General features: G+C 43.2%; 1 protein-coding gene and 2 long non-coding RNA genes across 16 annotated transcripts; all 3 read right to left on the minus strand.

Annotated features, from left to right (window-relative positions):
• Window positions 1–909: 909 nt before the first annotated feature.
• Window positions 910–6,699, minus strand: LOC127317105 (uncharacterized). 3 transcript variants are annotated; one of them, XR_011747962.1, is made up of 5 exons: window positions 5,955–6,696; window positions 2,675–2,829; window positions 2,435–2,530; window positions 1,758–2,008; window positions 910–1,061 (listed from the first exon to the last, which is right to left on the minus strand). It is a non-coding gene; the product is annotated as an uncharacterized lncRNA (long non-coding RNA). The 3 variants fall into 3 exon arrangements; XR_007860912.2 differs by having other exon boundaries at window positions 2,435–2,547; XR_011747961.1 differs by having other exon boundaries at window positions 1,758–2,530; window positions 5,955–6,699.
• Window positions 6,700–6,762: 63 nt separating this feature from the next.
• Window positions 6,763–10,287, minus strand: LOC127317103 (uncharacterized). The gene is made up of 5 exons (XR_007860909.2): window positions 9,931–10,287; window positions 9,383–9,836; window positions 9,201–9,282; window positions 7,863–7,964; window positions 6,763–7,055 (listed from the first exon to the last, which is right to left on the minus strand). It is a non-coding gene; the product is annotated as an uncharacterized lncRNA (long non-coding RNA).
• Window positions 10,288–12,883: 2,596 nt separating this feature from the next.
• On the minus strand, window positions 12,884–17,149 carry LOC127317100 (uncharacterized). 12 transcript variants are annotated; one of them, XM_071823033.1, is made up of 8 exons: window positions 16,589–16,680; window positions 16,313–16,448; window positions 15,411–15,971; window positions 14,941–15,201; window positions 14,507–14,578; window positions 14,276–14,321; window positions 13,636–13,694; window positions 12,884–13,360 (listed from the first exon to the last, which is right to left on the minus strand). In XM_071823033.1, exons 4-8 carry the CDS (start codon window positions 14,980–14,982, stop codon window positions 13,199–13,201), a joined length of 381 nt encoding a protein of 126 aa, XP_071679134.1. In that variant the 5' UTR covers window positions 14,983–15,201; window positions 15,411–15,971; window positions 16,313–16,448; window positions 16,589–16,680; the 3' UTR covers window positions 12,884–13,198. The 12 variants fall into 12 exon arrangements, 3 of the variants coding, with proteins under 3 accessions (XP_071679134.1, XP_071679133.1, XP_071679135.1); XM_071823032.1 differs by having other exon boundaries at window positions 15,316–15,971; XR_011747971.1 differs by having other exon boundaries at window positions 12,893–13,360; window positions 14,523–14,578; window positions 14,941–15,971; window positions 16,589–17,149.
• Window positions 17,150–17,399: the final 250 nt, after the last annotated feature.

Raw genomic sequence — 17,399 nt, forward strand, 5'->3', positions numbered from 1 at the left:
GCTCAACAATATCCATCCTTATATAATATCGTGCATCACAAGAATGTAACGGTAGCCCATGTGTTAGCTCAAACGCCTCTGAATATCAGTTTCAGGAGGTTGTTGGTGGAAAACAAATGGACTTTATGGTTACAGTTATGCCGTAAGCTCATGAGGATTAATTTATCTGATGATAATGATCGATTTGTTTGGAGTTTGACAATAAATGGTACTTTTACAGTCAAATCGATGTATGAGGATCTTATGAATGACCATACATCCTTTCTATGAAAATATCTCTGGAAGGTTAGAGTTCCTTTAAAGATAAAAATATTTATGTGGTTCTTGAGTAATAAGGTGTTGCTCACTAAAGACAATTTAGCTAAAAGATGGTGGAATGGGTGTACAAAATGTGTTTTTGGCGGAGAGCAGGAGACTATTGAACATTTGTTTATCACTTGTCCCTTAGCTAAACTACTGTGGCACACGATTAGTTTTACTTTTGCTCTTCCACCTCCGACCAATACTACGAAAATGTTCGGTAATTGGTTAAATGGAGTTGATAGGCAATCTAAGGCTTTCATCCATATTGGGGTTTTTGCCTTATGTTGGTATATATGGAAGGCGAGGAATGATATTATTTTTAACAAAAAAACATTCTTTTCACTTTTTGCACGTTATCCATACGGTGTCACATTGGGTCCAGCTGTGGGCTCTGCTATCACCGGAGGGACAGCGGGATGCTATGGCTACTGGATGCACACGGCTCCAGATGGTCGCTCAGGATATCTTGTGCCAGGCTGGTTGGCGGCAGAGTAGACGACTACAATGATTTGTAATACTTTTTTCCTTTGGTATCCTTTGCTGGTTGATTCTTGTATCAGCTCTGGGCGATGATTGAGATGTTAAAAACTTTGTATGCTTGGATTTTTAATAAAAGGCCGTGTGCATCATCATGATGCAGAAGCCGAGGTTTCACTCCCCATTTAAAAAAAAAGTTACATACCTTTTCACAAGCAAAAAGGTAGACGTTCAGACAACCAAAAGCCAAAAATTTGGGTGTCAATCTTCTAGGAAATGATCTGGAAAATAAGATATGATGTGAAATGGAAAATAAGATATGATGTGAAATGGAAAATAAGATATGATGTGAAATGAGAGTTCAATCTTGCAGGATCTGGACCAGAAAAAAAAATCAAAGTTGTTACAGTGCATAGCATTTAAGCAACCACATAATTTAGAGCCTAGATGTTTTTATAAAGAACATACATCATTTTACATTAGAAGAAACACCAAGATGACCCTAATGACAACTGAACCCAAAATACCAAGGCTAACAAAATAGCACACAAGCTGGACCCAACGAAATGAAACTAAATCTCAAGCCCTATAGTTGGGCTTCAGGTGGCCGTGAAAGAAGTGGCAGTTGTTAGAGCCTGGATGTGATCGATACAACAAGTGAAATTACACAAACTGCAGAGAACTCATTATGATAAATGTTTCCGTTCATCAATAGGAATACAATAAGTACTCTAGGAGATCATCGGATATACGAATACAAATCCATTTTGACAAGGCTTTCCATACTTTCCGAAGGCACAAACAACCACCCTTAATAACCATGACTAAACCTCTTGCTGGTATCATTCTTAGGCCATCGACCATCGGATTATTCTAGGGAGCCCTAAAACTTAACCAATATGAGTGATAATGCTAATGCGCCTTATCAACATCAATCACATTTAGGACAACTCAAGTCATACACAAATGTCAATTACCTCATAAACCAGCAGATGGAAGCGTGTCCGAGCAGCGGGTTGCGGATGCAGAACTCCGCCGTGTACCTTACAGTCGTCCCAGAAACATGTACCGCATCCACCTGCACGCGACGCCGGAATAGAATAATGCTTCCGCGTGGGGGAAAGCAAGATGATTGGTGATCATCACCGGTGGCGTCAACAACGGTTTTGCCGTTAGAGAGGCAGAGGCAGCTAGTCCGGTCCCCCGGATTCGAGAGAGGCGGCAGCAGCTAGTATGTCAAAAACACATACACTATGTTAAAACAAACTCAATTCAAGATTTAGTGTGCCCAGATAATATATTTCTTGGCAATGGAAGAAAAAAATAAATCTCATAGTAAGGCTTCACAGAAAAAGAATGAATATATTTCTACCATCATTGTCAAGTCGCCATGGAAATTACAGCTAGAAACAGACTAAATTAAATCCATGCTTAGAAAAGGTGACAGCGTTTTAGAATGGACAATGTAAAACGTTATTAAGCACTACCTCGACCACTCAACAACATTGATCAACCAGGCAAAGTACTTGCATATATCTTAAAGATGCTAGTGCTGATTTCTATGTAATCTTTCCTGAACTTAACCTCATTGCGTAACTAATTCCGATCTACAAACCATTGAGACAATTCGTCAGACAGTTATAGGTGGTCATACATGTGGATGCCAGTGCCACTGCTCACCACTCGTGTGTCTGACAATTCCTCCTAGAATGGTTTCATCAGCTTCAAATCCACCATCAGATGAAGAAAACTGAGGACAACAAAGGCCTAACAAAATCGTTAATTAACCAAACGAAAATTCATACTGGAGCAAAAGTAAGGACAACAAAATGCTCATTTATTTCTAGGCCTTTGAGAACTTAAGTAAGGATTTAGTTCTTAGTCTGATCATTACCTTACTGCTTGTCTCATTTACTGTCCCAGATGAGGATGATACTCTGACTGAACATGAAACGAAGGTGAAGAAATCAAAGGCTGCATCTGCGTCTAAATATTTGAAAAGCTCTTCCCTGGATCAGAATGCGTCGCGGCTAATGAGGATCATGACATCTGCACGTAGAAAATGCTTTCTGAATAGATTAGATTCACACAATGTGGTGCTTTGTTGAATGATTTTGTAAATCTAGTAGACAGACTATTATTATACTCCATGCCGTTCATCGCAAAAACTCAAAGATTTTGTGTTATGGATATGTTCACAGAACCTCCAGTATTGTTACCTAAGTTTGTGCACAGCTAGCAGGTAGGTTCCAGGGGGTAAACATAAGCTGGGTTTATGTCATGTAAAGGGTGCGCATGCTAAGCCAAAGTGCAAATGCTTCCCTGCTAGAACAAACAAAAATTCAGAGATTGCCAAAGATATAAACCGGCAGAGATTGGATTTATGTAGGTTGTATTTTACCAGATGAAAAGGTCATGAAAATCTAGCATCTAAGAGCATCTCCAGCAGGCGCGCTATATCGCGGCGCGCTAAAACACTGATTATGCGCGCTGTAAACCGATGCCGCGCGCCGGAGCGATTTCTCCCCCGTCGGGTGCGCCATTTTGCAGCGCGCGTTGGCGCGGTAAAATAGCACCTCCGCCGGACGCGCCATTTTGCAGCGCGCGGGCGCGGCGCAAACAACAAACACCCACAAGTATGCATCCAACAAGATCAAACAATATATAAAAATTCACAAATAAATTGTACCATCCAAATACAAATACATTGTTGACAACAATACTTCACACCAAATACAACACGTCCAACATACAACAATACAACATGGTTTTCAGACAATACAACACATAGTTTACAAACAAATACAACAAATATGCAACTATTGTTGTCCATTCCAATTCCACCATTCTTCCATGAGATCTTTTTGAAGCTCATCATGTGTGTCGTTGCACCGAATGGCATGGTATAAGGCAATGAATCGGGCAATCCTATGTGCGGATCTCCTCACTTGCACGGGAACCCCCATCAAGTCGTAGTGGGTATGATCCACATCTTTTCCGCGATCATCCTCTATAATCATGTTGTGCATGATTACACACGCGGTCATGATATACCAAAGGCATTCTTGATCCCAAAATCTAGCCGGTCCTCTAACAATGGCAAATTGGGCTTGCAAAATCCCAAATGCTCTCTCTACATCTTTCCTAGCCGCCGCTTGTGCATTGTGGAATTGGGTTTGCTTCTTACCTCTTGGTTGAATAATTGGCTTCACAAATGTTTGCCACCTTGGATATATGCCGTCGGCGAGGAAGTAGCCATAGTTGTACTTGTGGCCATTTGCTTCAAACTCCACCAATGTACCTTCCCGCATTGCAAGTCTTGTCATTAGTGGTGACCGTTGAAGAACATTGATGTCATTGCAAGATCCGGGCATTCCAAAGAAAGCATGCCATATCCAAGTCTCTTGGTCGGCCACCGCTTCAAGTACTATGGTGGCATCCTTCTTGTAGCCTTTGAATTGTCCATGCCATGCCGCTGGACAATTCTTCCAACTCCAATGCATACAATCAATGGAACCAAGCATACCGGGAAACCCCCGGTTGGCGTTGATCTCCAAAAGTCTTGCCGTGTCTTGAGCATTGGGGGCTCTCATGTATGTGGAGCCAAAGACATTGACAATTGCAACGACAAAGCGCTTCACACACAAGATAGAAGTGCTCTCTCCCATGGCCAAATGATCATCAACTAGATCCGTTGGTATACCATATGCCAACATACGCAAGGCGGCGGTCACCTTTTGATATGTGGTATGACCAAGTTCTCCGGCGGCATTCCTCCTTTGCTCAAAGAAGCGATCATATTTGGTGACCTCCGTTGCAATGTGCTTGAACAAGTTGAGACTCATCCGAAAACGCCGCCGAAAATAGCTTTCGGGGAAAATCGGATTCTCATTGAAATACGACCGCATCAACTTCTCATGCCCTTCAATCCTTTCTCTCCACAACTTCTGTCTACCGAACACCGATCCACCAAATTTTGGCCTCTTAACGGCGCGGTATGCTAATAGTATTGATATGTTCTCCTCTTCTTCTTGGTCGAACTCGTCATCCGATGAATCATATGATGAACTCTAGAAACATATGTATAAAATTACTTCACTATGCTATTGTAGATAATTGGCGACTAATAGAGGCCGGCCGGCCGGCAGAGGTTCATACCTTGCGAGCAAATGGGCGAGCACCATGGGCGCGCCATGTTGCTAGCAAGCTCGAGGACGACGATGACGACATGGCGACGCGACGGCGGAGGAGAACGCGACGGCGGCGCGCCGCAGAGAAGGAGTGCCGAGTACAACTTGTCGCTGGCGGCGGCGCGAGCGGCACAGTGCGGCGGCGGAGCGCCCGCTGCTGCCCGGAGGAGGTGCGGGCGACGCGGATCTACGGCGCGGCGGCGCGCAGAAGCGGGGGCGGCCGCGGAATCGACCGGCGGCGGCTGGATTTCGCGCCGGCGGTAGGTGGGGAAATGAGGGCGCGGGCGCGGGGGGAGGAATTTTCCAGCCGTTGGCTTTTCGCGCTTGGACGAGCGTTGCCGCGCGCTGTAGCCGGCGCGCCAGATATGCCGCTCCCTTTTGTGCAAAACGCCGCGCGCCCTAAAATTTTTATAGCGCCGCGCCGTTTACCGCGCCTGCTGGAGCGCCGCATTCCCTCCCGCGCGCGCTATATCGGACGTTTTTATGCCGCGCGGCCTATATAGCGCGCCTGTTGGAGATGCTCTAATGATTTGGTATTACTGGGATTTGCTTAGTTCAGTACAGTACTACAGTGTGTTACAACACAGATGATCTCAGAATTTTATGTTGTTCAGTCAGACTTTTTAGGTTGTTCAGCATCGAGGAGTATAAGCAAATCCCAGAATTTTTTAGGTTGCTACCTATAAGTAACATGGAATGAGTGGCCATTTTTCTTGTACCCATTTCTTTGGTGAATTAAATTTCCAGAACTTTGTTTGAGCTCTCTAACAAAAAACACTTGGATTGGAGTATTCTCATTCCTACAATCAATAGAGAAACCAAAAAGGAACATCATCCTACCTTAGCATCTGGTAACCACTGATCCAATGCAGTCAAAAGCACAAGGAAACTAAGCCATATTACTGAAACTAATCCGGAGTCTGGAGCACAAGGCAATCTGAAGACTGGAGCAAAAGTACTGGAACCACACGGCCAGATGCGCACCTAAGAACGGAGGCGGCCGTTGTCTGCCAGGAGCACGTCGCGTCCGGCGAGCTGATTTTCCTTCCACCGAGCGCGGCTATTCTGGAACCACACGGCCACCTTGCGTGGAGCCATCCCCAGCCGCCGTGGCAGCTCGATTTTCCGCTCCGGCTCGAGGTTCCGCTTCTCCTCCTCGAAGCTCTGCTCCAGCGCCACCACCTGCTCATCGGTCAGCCGCCGCTTCCTTTCCGCCGTTCCACCACCAGCGCCACTCGAGCTCCGCCGTGCCGCCACCACCGCCACCGCGGGATATCCAGAGCAAATTGGCATCTTTACCATGACCTCGGGAGGATCCAGCCACATCACGCAATTGGAGCTCTGTCGTGCCTCCAATAGCAGCACCACCGCGATTGGATCTCCTCCAGCCACCACCGCGACTTGATCTCCGCCGTGCCGCCACCACTGAGAGAGATCCGGAGGAAAATCCCCATTTTTATCACACCACGGTGGGCACCGGAGGATGACGGATTCCGCGAAGCGAGAGAAGTATAGAACGCCCGCGGCGAGCGGAGGAGAGGGCGGCGACATCGCGCGCCACGTCCGGTGGAGGGCTTGGGGCGGAGAGGGAGCAGCGTCGGGTGGAGGGCGTCGTCGACGAGAGCAAGGAAGAAGGCAACTTCAGGGTGGAGGGCGGTGTCTGCGCGTGGACCGTGCGCGTGGTCGGAAAAACAACAGGGGGTTTTTCACGAAAACGTCGATCCGACACCTTTTCGCGGACGGAGGGAGTACCATTTATTCAGCCTACTAGATTTAGATGTGCGCCTTGGCGCACGACCCCGTGAACTTTACGGCGATTTACATTTTGTATAGCAACAATAAAAAATAAGGTGAGAAATGATAATTTATTTCTTAGAGTTTAAATAACAAAATCAATAGTGCGATATTAGATAGAATACACAAAATCATGAACAGAGTGGCAAACGCTTATATACAATTAGAGAAATAGGAAAGCATATTATGGCAACACATCTACATAAGGTGCTTAAGCCAAGGACATGGTATAAAACGCGGCATCCATCAGTGATAGACAAAGCTCGCTAATTGGTTCAAACTTATTGTAACCTGCAAATATACGTGGAATGAAATAGAGAAATCATTCAACAACTCAAGTCTTTCAAAATACCAATGTACATCTACAGAAAAAATTGTATTATAAAGAGAGAAATGAATACAGCTGCCTAAAACGTAAGAGACTCCCATACATGTAAAACAATTTAATTGTCCATGCTACAATACTTTAAATGTCCATGCAGTTGAATTTTGGTTAGGTCCCGAGAACTAAAGGATGTTGGCCAGATTGAACCATCTTTTCATCAAGAATTTAAACATAAACAAAAAAAATGCATGGAGAATCTCTCCAAGCAGAGAAAAGGTTCACAGTTGTACTGCTAACTTAATATATAACCAACGGCACATAAAAAGGAGAAAAGGAAGCAACACATATATCGACTTGTACTGCTAACTTAATATATTTTAATTCAAACTATTCTAGCAATTTGAAGAACTAATAATAATTTGTCTATTAATATAAAATTCACAATAACAAAATCTCAGGTATAGGAAAAGAAGAGATGCAATCTGCTGCTCAGGAATGGGGAAAACATGCAGATTATGACAAAAGAGTGAAGCATCTGTAAGTGGTGGAGGAACATTTGTGCTAGAAAAAACGCAGCAAATAAAATAAAATCGTCTTGGTAGTAGGTCTGAATTCAGACTTTCAGAGGTCCCAAGCTTTAATATTATGTCCTTGGTTAATACATGCACCTACGACAATACTTTTCCTAGTAAGCAATCAATGAACTGTGAATACATCAAGGGAAAACATCAGAAATATATAGATAAATAGAGAGAGAAGAGAACATCCAGTACCTGTGTTTTATCAAAAAGCCAGTGGGCATTGAACTTGTCTCTCTAGCCTAGGTCGCATTTCATCGAATAAAGGAACTGAATTTTTGCTGCGAGGGAAATTACCTTCAACATCCATAATAATATAATTTAGTTCTTTTAGGAATAAGCTCCTCGTAATTATTTCATCAAAATAGAATGCACAACTTAACATAACAGAATCATCTCTCTTTCTAATGCCAGTCAGTAATCTCACCTTTGAATATTAAAGTGGTACATTTGTTCTACATGTACTCAAAACACAAACTGTACACTAAGATGGATTTTCACATGCATAACGGAATTGATTGCAGGTATAAGCTTGTTTACCTAGCACATATCACTGATACATCTTCGCTGACAAAATATACAACAATTCCTTTTTTTCCTAGCTGGGCGATCAAAATCTGGATCTATACAGTATTATTCATGATCTAAATTGTGTCACTGCTCAGATACACCAACCACACTTTATTCATCTCCTTCTTAAATTCTCACATGAACATGACAATACCTACTGCCACAATGTGATGTCTGTAAAACTGGAATTTTCTGTTCATGTGCCTAAAATATTAGAAGAGCGGGAACATACGACCATGGACACCGAATAAAGCCAAACCAAGATGAAGTTAGTTGGATTTTTAGAGAAAACAGAGAGGGGAGAATCTGGTATACCTAGCATTGCATCATTTGTGCATTTACCTACGTGGTTGCAGTAGAAAAGTTCAGTGTAAACTACCACCAATCATAAAGTTCACCAAGAAAACATTAATAAGAGAAATGGAACAACAGTTTGAGCAATCTTCTTTGCACAGATTTAAAAAAAAAACTTGAACGCATGTCACTCATTTAGACATAGGATTTAAATACATGTGTATCCTCCACTACGACATGCACAAACTATCACAAAGCCTATAGCTCTAAGCATGTAAGTACAGTGCATATGCACTATGGCACGGTAAATACACAATAGCATACATATATACCATTAGGAAGACATAGTCAAACCAGAAACATAGAAGTTCAGTCAAGGAAATGAAGACCCAAAAGTCAACCTGCAATTATTCAACTGCTTCGTGTCTCAGATAAAAATGGCAACACCCTCTGATACTCTGGTTAAAATTTACATGACGTCTATCATACTTATTTTATAGTACTATTTCTTGTAGTCCTAGTTCTTCTTAAGTAGTGGCGCAAAAACTTAGTTGTACAGGACTAATTAAGTCCGAAACATACATATAGTTAATAACCTTAATTACGTGGGCTTGTTCGGCAATCAGAAGGACATGTATAGAAGAAGATTGATGCTATGATCAGACAAACCTCAGTTAGTGACACCGGCTGCAGATACAACCTGAAACTCGAGTTGAAAAAACTGAAATTGTATCCTTGTTTCCGTTGCAGCCTGTAAATATGGGAGAGTACAATAAGGTAAGCAAGAAGCACTAGAACAAAAACAAATACAAATAACTCAAACAGATACCGATGTATAAGTTATATATAACCTGATAGGTTATGGTAGTTGTTGCATGAATGGACTCCCACCACTTGACCTTGGACTAAATCAATTTAAATGAATAGTGGTAGTATTGTGCACTGCAGCGCTAACCTAAAATAAGACCAACAAATCAAAAGGTGCTAGTGATAGAGCCAAGTAATGGACATACAAACGATTTCCTAAATCATGAAATGGCCAGCCAGGAACTAAACAAATGGGAAAGGGCCTCTGGCTAGCGGCAACATGACGGCGACTGGACACACTTGAAGGACACAACGATCGTGTAGAGCAGCATCGTAACATCACAACCTGGCGACCTGGCAGTGGCGGCAAGACCCGGCCATAGTGGCAGCGGAGATCACGAGTCAGCAAAGACACAGCCTGGCACATTCACAAAGTGCAGAATGCGTTGTATAGAGCTTGCTTGGATTTTCTTGTAACTACAGCTTGCTTGTATTTTCCTAAAATAGGCAATACATTATTTAATTCATGTAAAGTTTAGAGGAAACGAATTACTGAATGCACATGACAATATAAAAATGAATTAATCTGTACCTATATCATGCTTGGATTTTCCTCAAACACCTTACATGCATATATACAAAAACATCTGCACAGAGAAAAATGAAAACCAATGGAAAGTGAAGGTAAGAAGGGAGGATGGAAATGAAGAGAATGAGAGGGGCGTAGAGGAGGAGAGATAGAGCCGGAGGAGGCTGAGCCGGGCTAGGGATGGAGGTTCTAGGCCACATGTTCATACTGCTGCCGCTCCACATTTGCGCTTGATCCTCCTCCCTACACTCTTCTCTCTCACTCCCCGCGAGACGGCCAAGTGCGGGAAGGTACGGAAAAAAGGAGGAGAAGGGTGTGGGCTAGCGGCCTCTCACCTTGAATCGACGTCGCATGAAGCTGTGGCGGCCTTCCGCTCCTCCTGGCGACCTTCCACTCATGTGCCCCGGCAGCACGCAGAGGTGAGGCAGAGCCCAGAAGCGGCACGGTATCGGTGGCCCAGCGAGGAGGCGGCGGACAACGCCGCTGCTCCCGCATGCTCGTGCCGCGGCGGCGGACGGCGGCGCTGCGGACGACGCCGTTGCTCCCGCATGTTCGTGCCGCGGTGGTGGACGGCGGCGCTGCCATGCGCAGGCGAGGGAAGGGGCGGCGCAGGTGAGGGAAGGAGCGGCGCGACGGGAGGAGAAGGGGCGACGCGATGGGTGGAGTCGTGGAGAAGGGGAGAGGCGGCAGGTGCGCGAGGGGGAGAGGAGGACGAGGGTTGCGTGCTGTCTCCCCTATCTGCGAGAAACCGGGCCGGGGCGGGCTTCATAGGACCCATGGATAAAACGCGGATCCGTGTGAGGGCCTCACGCCCTGGACGAAACGGCCGGCCGAGATCGCGCTACGTCACCTTAATCGGACGGCCGAAAATCCAAACGCTTGTGAGACCCCCTATGGGGGGCATCATATACACCTTTAGACTAGATTTAGATGTGCGCCTTGGCGCACGATCCCGTAAAATGCACACTAAATTATGTTTTGTATAAGAACGATAAAAATAAGGTGAAAATAGGTTTTAGTTTTAATGGTAATTCTCTTTTTAGGTTTTGTAGAAGTGAGGATGAAATTAGGATAACAAATACAAAATCATAAACTGAGTAGCAAATGTTTTATATAATCACATAAATAGAGGAATATAACACATTAATTAACTAACACTATGGTTATGTTAAAGAGCAACACACGTAAGAAAGGAATCAAAAGCCACATGGTAAGCTACCTATGGGCATTGTCCCAGCATGGTTTGTTGAGGTCACGGCACACAGGAAACGTTTATACTTGCAACACCAAAAGTTAGCACCGATGCCAAATGAAAAGATGAATTAACACCATCAAAGGTGAGGAAAATCAAATAAATGGTAAGAAGTGGTGCTTGTCTTTTCACATTGATGAACGTTTTGTATAACATTTATAATAAGCTGAGAAAACAAAGAGAACATCATAACATAATTGTTGGAACCAGACGAAATCACAAACATATTAACAGATTGCGTGTAAAAAGCAACAAAATGGCGGCAGTAAAGAGGCTATTAACAACCTTACAGTACATGAGTGTATAACAATTTTTATAGATACAACCTTGGTTGTAAGCTTAGGAATAGGATCTCATCCTCATTTTCTCTAGCCGTTTCTCCAAACACTCACACGGAAGAGATTAAATTTGACAAAATCAGCAAGAGATTCCTTGAATAGTCACCTACTTGGTGGCGCAGCGCAATATTGATAACCAATGAATGATGAGTTTAGATTCGTTGACCACACTGAAATAAGATAAAATATCCATTTCCCCTGCAAATATAGGTTAATAGGAAACATATAAATGATACCATGCTGGAATGTCTAACGAAATAAAGAGCGGCTAGCAGAATAATCTCAGATAGTGGAGCTAACAAAGATAACTATAGCTGACTCAGTTTTCCCAAGGAATCTCAGCATGTTACCATTAAAGCACTATCACCTCAGAGATCAAATTTTAGCGGCGGGCCGTTGCGATCAATGCAATAGTTAGATCATAAATAGAATGAACATATAGACACAGAAAGGAAGCACGTGAGAAACATCAGCGACCTTCTTTGGGTCAGAGAGGAATACATATCTCCTTGCTAAGCACTGAATCCTTTTCCTGGGACCATAAAAACAACAACAGCTGAGATTGCTGAAATATTGCCAAGCACATCTGGACATAAGAGAAAGAGAGTTATTTGTATTTGGCCCAAGAGAATAAGCAGATAATTTATGACAGAAGTAAGAAGAAAGATTAGTGAGCACACACAATGTCGTTCAGGAGTCACAACTGGCACATTGAGACAATATATTTCACCCAAAGAGGGAAATCATCGAGATTGCCATATTAACAGTAAATTACCGTTGATGCACCAATAATTATAGTAAAACCTGCTGCAACCGGTCTTAAGAATTGACCTTGGTAGCACCAGTAGGAATTCACTAATCTCATGCAAGATATTAATGAAGTTTTCAACAGGCACAGATATAGCACTATTGGTCTAAGAAAAACGAGATGGTAAAAAAACACCAGTTAAGAACATGTATAATACAGAGAAATACAATACGCAATATTATTTTCTGTCTTGATTCCTCAATCATTTAACACCATATCTGAAGAAACAATGAAGCTTTCTAGCTAATTATACAATGATGGCACAAATAAAGACAGGTGCGTGTATCCAAACTGAAGTGAGAAGTGGTACAAATTATGTTCCTAATTATATTTAAATATTTACAAAGAAGCATAAAACATGTCAATTACGCCCTGATGATAGCTTTATTCCCAAACTGTACAACACTGACATATAGCGGCATATTATTGAAAGGAAAAGCAGTCAGATTCAGTTCCTAATTATATACTCAAGCTGCTGAAAATAATCTTTTGCAAATTCTACACTCAAGCTGCTGAAAATAATCTTGTGGTTTCTCTTTATGCAGCGCAGATTTAGTCTTGAATTAACACTGGCTGAACATAGCAAGAAGTGAAGATTAAGAAAAGAGCATACTAATCAGAGCATGGGTAAACCACAATCTCACTCAGACTACCTGAACGTCTGGCAGTGCTGCAGCAAACCCTCCTCTGGGTGTGTGAAACCAAGGAAAGTCAAGGAACATGCAAAGTTGAATGGAAAAATATAGAAGGCTCTTGCTAATAAAATTCAATCTATACATCAAGGCCGCCATGCCATGAGCGCTGAGCTGAAAACAGAGAAGCTCTCATACTAAAAAAAATCACCGATGCATCAAGGCCGGCGTGCCTATGATTTCACATCTCGAGCCTCATATTGAGTATCCTAAGCAAGCATGGTGTCAGCGGCAACACACTGTAGATGCCAGCCACCTCTACATCTTGCATCTCGGTGAGGCTCAACATTCTCCTAAGCAGCCAGATCACTCTTAGAGAAGACGAATTTATTGTTGGTGACAACTGCAGGTGAAAGAACAAATATTAAACACAATTGTTTACCAACCAAGGTTGCAACCCACCATTGTTCAGAATACATCATATCTTATATTCCATGAGCTTGTTACTGAACGAACTGAACATCAAAACAGAACCTAGTACATATTCGTGAAGGGAAGACTAAATATAATACAAACAGAGTATATCCCATGAGCTTGTTACTGAAGCCAAAATTGAACATCAAAACATAACCTAGTACATATTTGTGAAGAGAAGGGCAAATGTAATACCAAACATACTTTCTGCCTATTCGATGAAATTGGTGCCTTCCAAAGGATTGCCACAACAATATTGCTCCCTGCAAGCACAGAACAAGATTACATCAACCATGCGATGTATTGTCATCACAGTCTAAAAAAAAACCAAAATGGCAGTGGGCACAGAACAAGATTACATCAACCATGCGATGTATTGTCATCACACTCTAAAAAAAACCAAAATGGCAGTGGGTGTATATTTCTGCAGAGAGGATTTAAGAAAATCAAAAAATTACTACGCGGTGAAGCAAAGATGTGAAATCTAATTAGAAATGAGTGCAGTTCTTGAGAGACTCACTTTGGAAGTCTTATTGTTGTGACCACTGTAAATTCCAGGGAAATAGAGGGGATGCCCCAGATTGGTATGAATAGTTCTGGGATCATGAATGATATTAGAAGTTCAATCAAATCTATTTTAACTTGAACGATCCTAAAAATATGAGTAAAATTATGTTACCATGGGGTGACACTAAATAACCTAGTAGAATTATGATGTGAAAATGGATTTGACCTGTCAAATTTTCTTTGCTTCATTGAATTACTTCTAGTGTCACATTTCTTTGCTTCATAGAATTGCTTCATCCAAATAATATGAGATTTTTTTCTCCAGGTCTGGGCTCACCTCCAGCTGATGGTGGAGCTGTTGCACCTGGGTGCAGGGCTAGCGCCTACAAAAATAGGATTAAACTTAGGAAGGTCAAGCAAGTAGTTCTACAAATCATTAGAAATAGCTGTCTAAAATATTTAGCTTTGAACCAAATGCAGTTTACACACCAGGGCAAAGATAAATTCATACATCGGCACCCATGAGATATAATAGCACCTAATAAGCTATGTGGGATTCTAGGCTAACCTGAGCAACATAGTACCTAATAAGTTGTCTAGGCAGACCTGAGTGCCCAGGAGATAACTCATACTTTAGAACCTAGAAATGAAAATGCATTAGGGTAGTGCATTAGGGCCAGCGCGAAGGGCATTAGGGTAGTGCTTCCGACGACCTGGGATGTGCACTGAGTCACTTCTTGTACCTGTACCCCGCCTCCTAGGAGGCTTGTAAAACTATCTATCTTTTCAATGAAATGAAACGCAAAAGTCTTTTGCGTTTTCTCGAAAAAGAAATGAAAATGCAGAAGGTAATAGAGTAAATCAAAATGTGTGCAACACACAAGGAAAAGCCAAATTTTTCGAATCTAAATAGATCTGTTTTAAATAATACACCAATGGTTATGTGATTACCAAAGCAAGAGAAGCATTTCAGGTTAGCTAAAACTAAAATTGGAAGGCAACCTGAATATATATGATCCAATCTTGAAACCACAGTTTCAGCATTTAAAACACGTGCATATTTACATCAAGGGTTTATCTGAAAAGAAAGATGGCAAACTTTGTTTAACCTTGATGCTGGATGTTTTCCCACGCTGGTGGATGGTCTGATCACCTTATTTACTCAAGGTTCTCAAAAATGAACTTCAATGAAATTTATTGGCACCATTGCAAGACTGATACTTCCCATAGAAAGAACCGACCACTTCATGCGTCCCTCGAGGTCTGAGCTTCGCAAAATTTCCCATGAAGTTCAAAAAATCAGGGTCAAATCGGTATGTATAAATCAACCTTCATATGAACAAAGGCACAGTTGAATCAATGAATATGAACCCTTGCTTTAGGCCGGTCAACCCAGAGAACTCAGACCCGCTAAAGTTACGTCACTGCAAAGGGAGGAATAAAGCGCAACTAAAACCACATAAATAGCTCACCTTTGAGATGGCCAATACCTCTCACACATCATGCCCTGCACCTCATTGTATTGGAAGGTGAAACCAGATAGGTAAGGCCCATTGAATAAACTTAAAAGGTCTTCGCCACCTCCTTTATCCCAACCCGTAGCTGTTGTTCCAACTCTGAGTGCAAGAATGGGTCACATAACAGAAAGAGGTATATATAAAACAAGCAATTCACATAACCAAGAGATGCAAATCTTAATAGGTGCTATTTTAGGTTGCTATTTAGACCTCTACAAAAGTAACTAAAAAAATCTCTGACAATTAAAAAATTTTCTTGGTGTAATTCCGCTGATGTGCTAACATATTTTCCCCACATGTAATCAAAAAGGTTTGCATATACTATTTAAGAATAGATTTGGGCTAGCAAAGGCACTTCATTAGCAAAGCATGACAAAGATATCTGAAGAATAGCAGCTTGGGGTTCTCGAGCTTAAATTAGCTGAGCATGAGTTGCAGCCGTGCTCCAGCCTGGTTTTCATGCGCTGAGATCAGAGGAGCCTCATGGGGGTCTCACCAATTCTCTATACCACCATCCTCCAGAAAACACAAAATCAACCAAATCAGAAAATGAAGACTACTTTGCTTCAAAAGGAACATAAAAGAGGAAAGTTATAATGCTAAGAGTACGTTTCAAGCCAATGTACAATTAACAAATCACCGTATCCTACTAATAATATTTCCAAGTTTTTTTCATTTACAGCAGTGCATTGGTTTATCATTGTTTCTCTGTTTTCAAAAAAAAAATTTAGATTATTTGTCGACTTTTGAAAATAAATAAAAGGCATTCCTGTTTAAGAATCATCTAAAACCATGGTTAGTTCAAATAGGAGTAGCTGAAGAGGCACGTGTGAATGAAATTAGAGAATGAACCAAACCTGCAGTATGGTTGTATGTAATTTTACTTGAACAAAGAAAATCCACAACTTGCAGTATGGTTCGAAGCATAAATGGCAAACCCTTACATGCCCGAAGAGCAAGATTTTGGCCCAAATTTCCACTTCCAACGCTGAACTGATTCAGGTAATATGTGAAGCAGTGAGTATTTAGCACAATAATCAGCAACAACAAAAGTCTGAATGTTGAATCATAATACCAGCAGCTCAACACGTGCACAATTTCGAAAACAAATCCATGCCAGAGAGATAAGTTACCTTGCAAAATTAATCTGTTTCTACCTCGAAGTGGCTCCACCTGTTGAACTGTGGACCAATGGAGCAAAAAAAAGCCAAGCAGGTTGCTAGCCAACCACGCACGTGCAGCTCCAGCAGCCCCTCCTACTTGCACCGGCGGTGCGCTGCTCCTGCTGGCCAGCGGTCGTCCAGGGAGGCTGGGGGTTGGAGATGGGCGTGGGAGAAGGAGAAGGGAGGGCGGCTAGGGAGGCGAGCTCCTGCCGTGTGGGGCGAGGTCGCCTTCTCCCCCATGCCGAGCTCTGCCTCCTCTAGCCATGGCGCCCAAATGGGTGTTGAGGAAGACGAGGACGAAGATCCTCCGCACATCTCTGCCTCATCCAGCCATGAGAGGCCCCGCTGCCGTCCGACCGCCGCCGCCGTCGGAGCTCCCGCAGCGACATCCCACACCCACGACAGCCGCCCTTCTCCGCACTGACTCTGCCCCAATACCGCCGGGCAGCCGCCGAGAAAGAGGGGAGGCACGCAGAAGAGGAGGAGGCGGCGCGAAGGGAGGAAGGAGGAGGCGCAAGGGAGGGCGCGGCTGGAAGCGTGGGGATGCCCAGTGGCGGCGATGGAGGCGTGAGGGGAGGGGAGGGGAGAAGGCGAGAGGCGGCTGTGAGGGGAAGAGGATAAGGTTTGGCTGGTGGCCTCCCGATATTTTTTTGCTGGCCTCTTCTCTCCTCCTTCTGCTGAGCCAATCATATGGTGCCACGTGGACCAACCGGTGGAGATCAAGCGAGGCAACTCCCAGCTGGTGAGCGCGATGTGGCGATCGTGGATAGCCTCAGAGAGC

Source organism: Lolium perenne, chromosome 7 (genome assembly GCF_019359855.2).
Source record: "Lolium perenne isolate Kyuss_39 chromosome 7, Kyuss_2.0, whole genome shotgun sequence".
Taxonomy (NCBI): domain Eukaryota; kingdom Viridiplantae; phylum Streptophyta; class Magnoliopsida; order Poales; family Poaceae; genus Lolium; species Lolium perenne.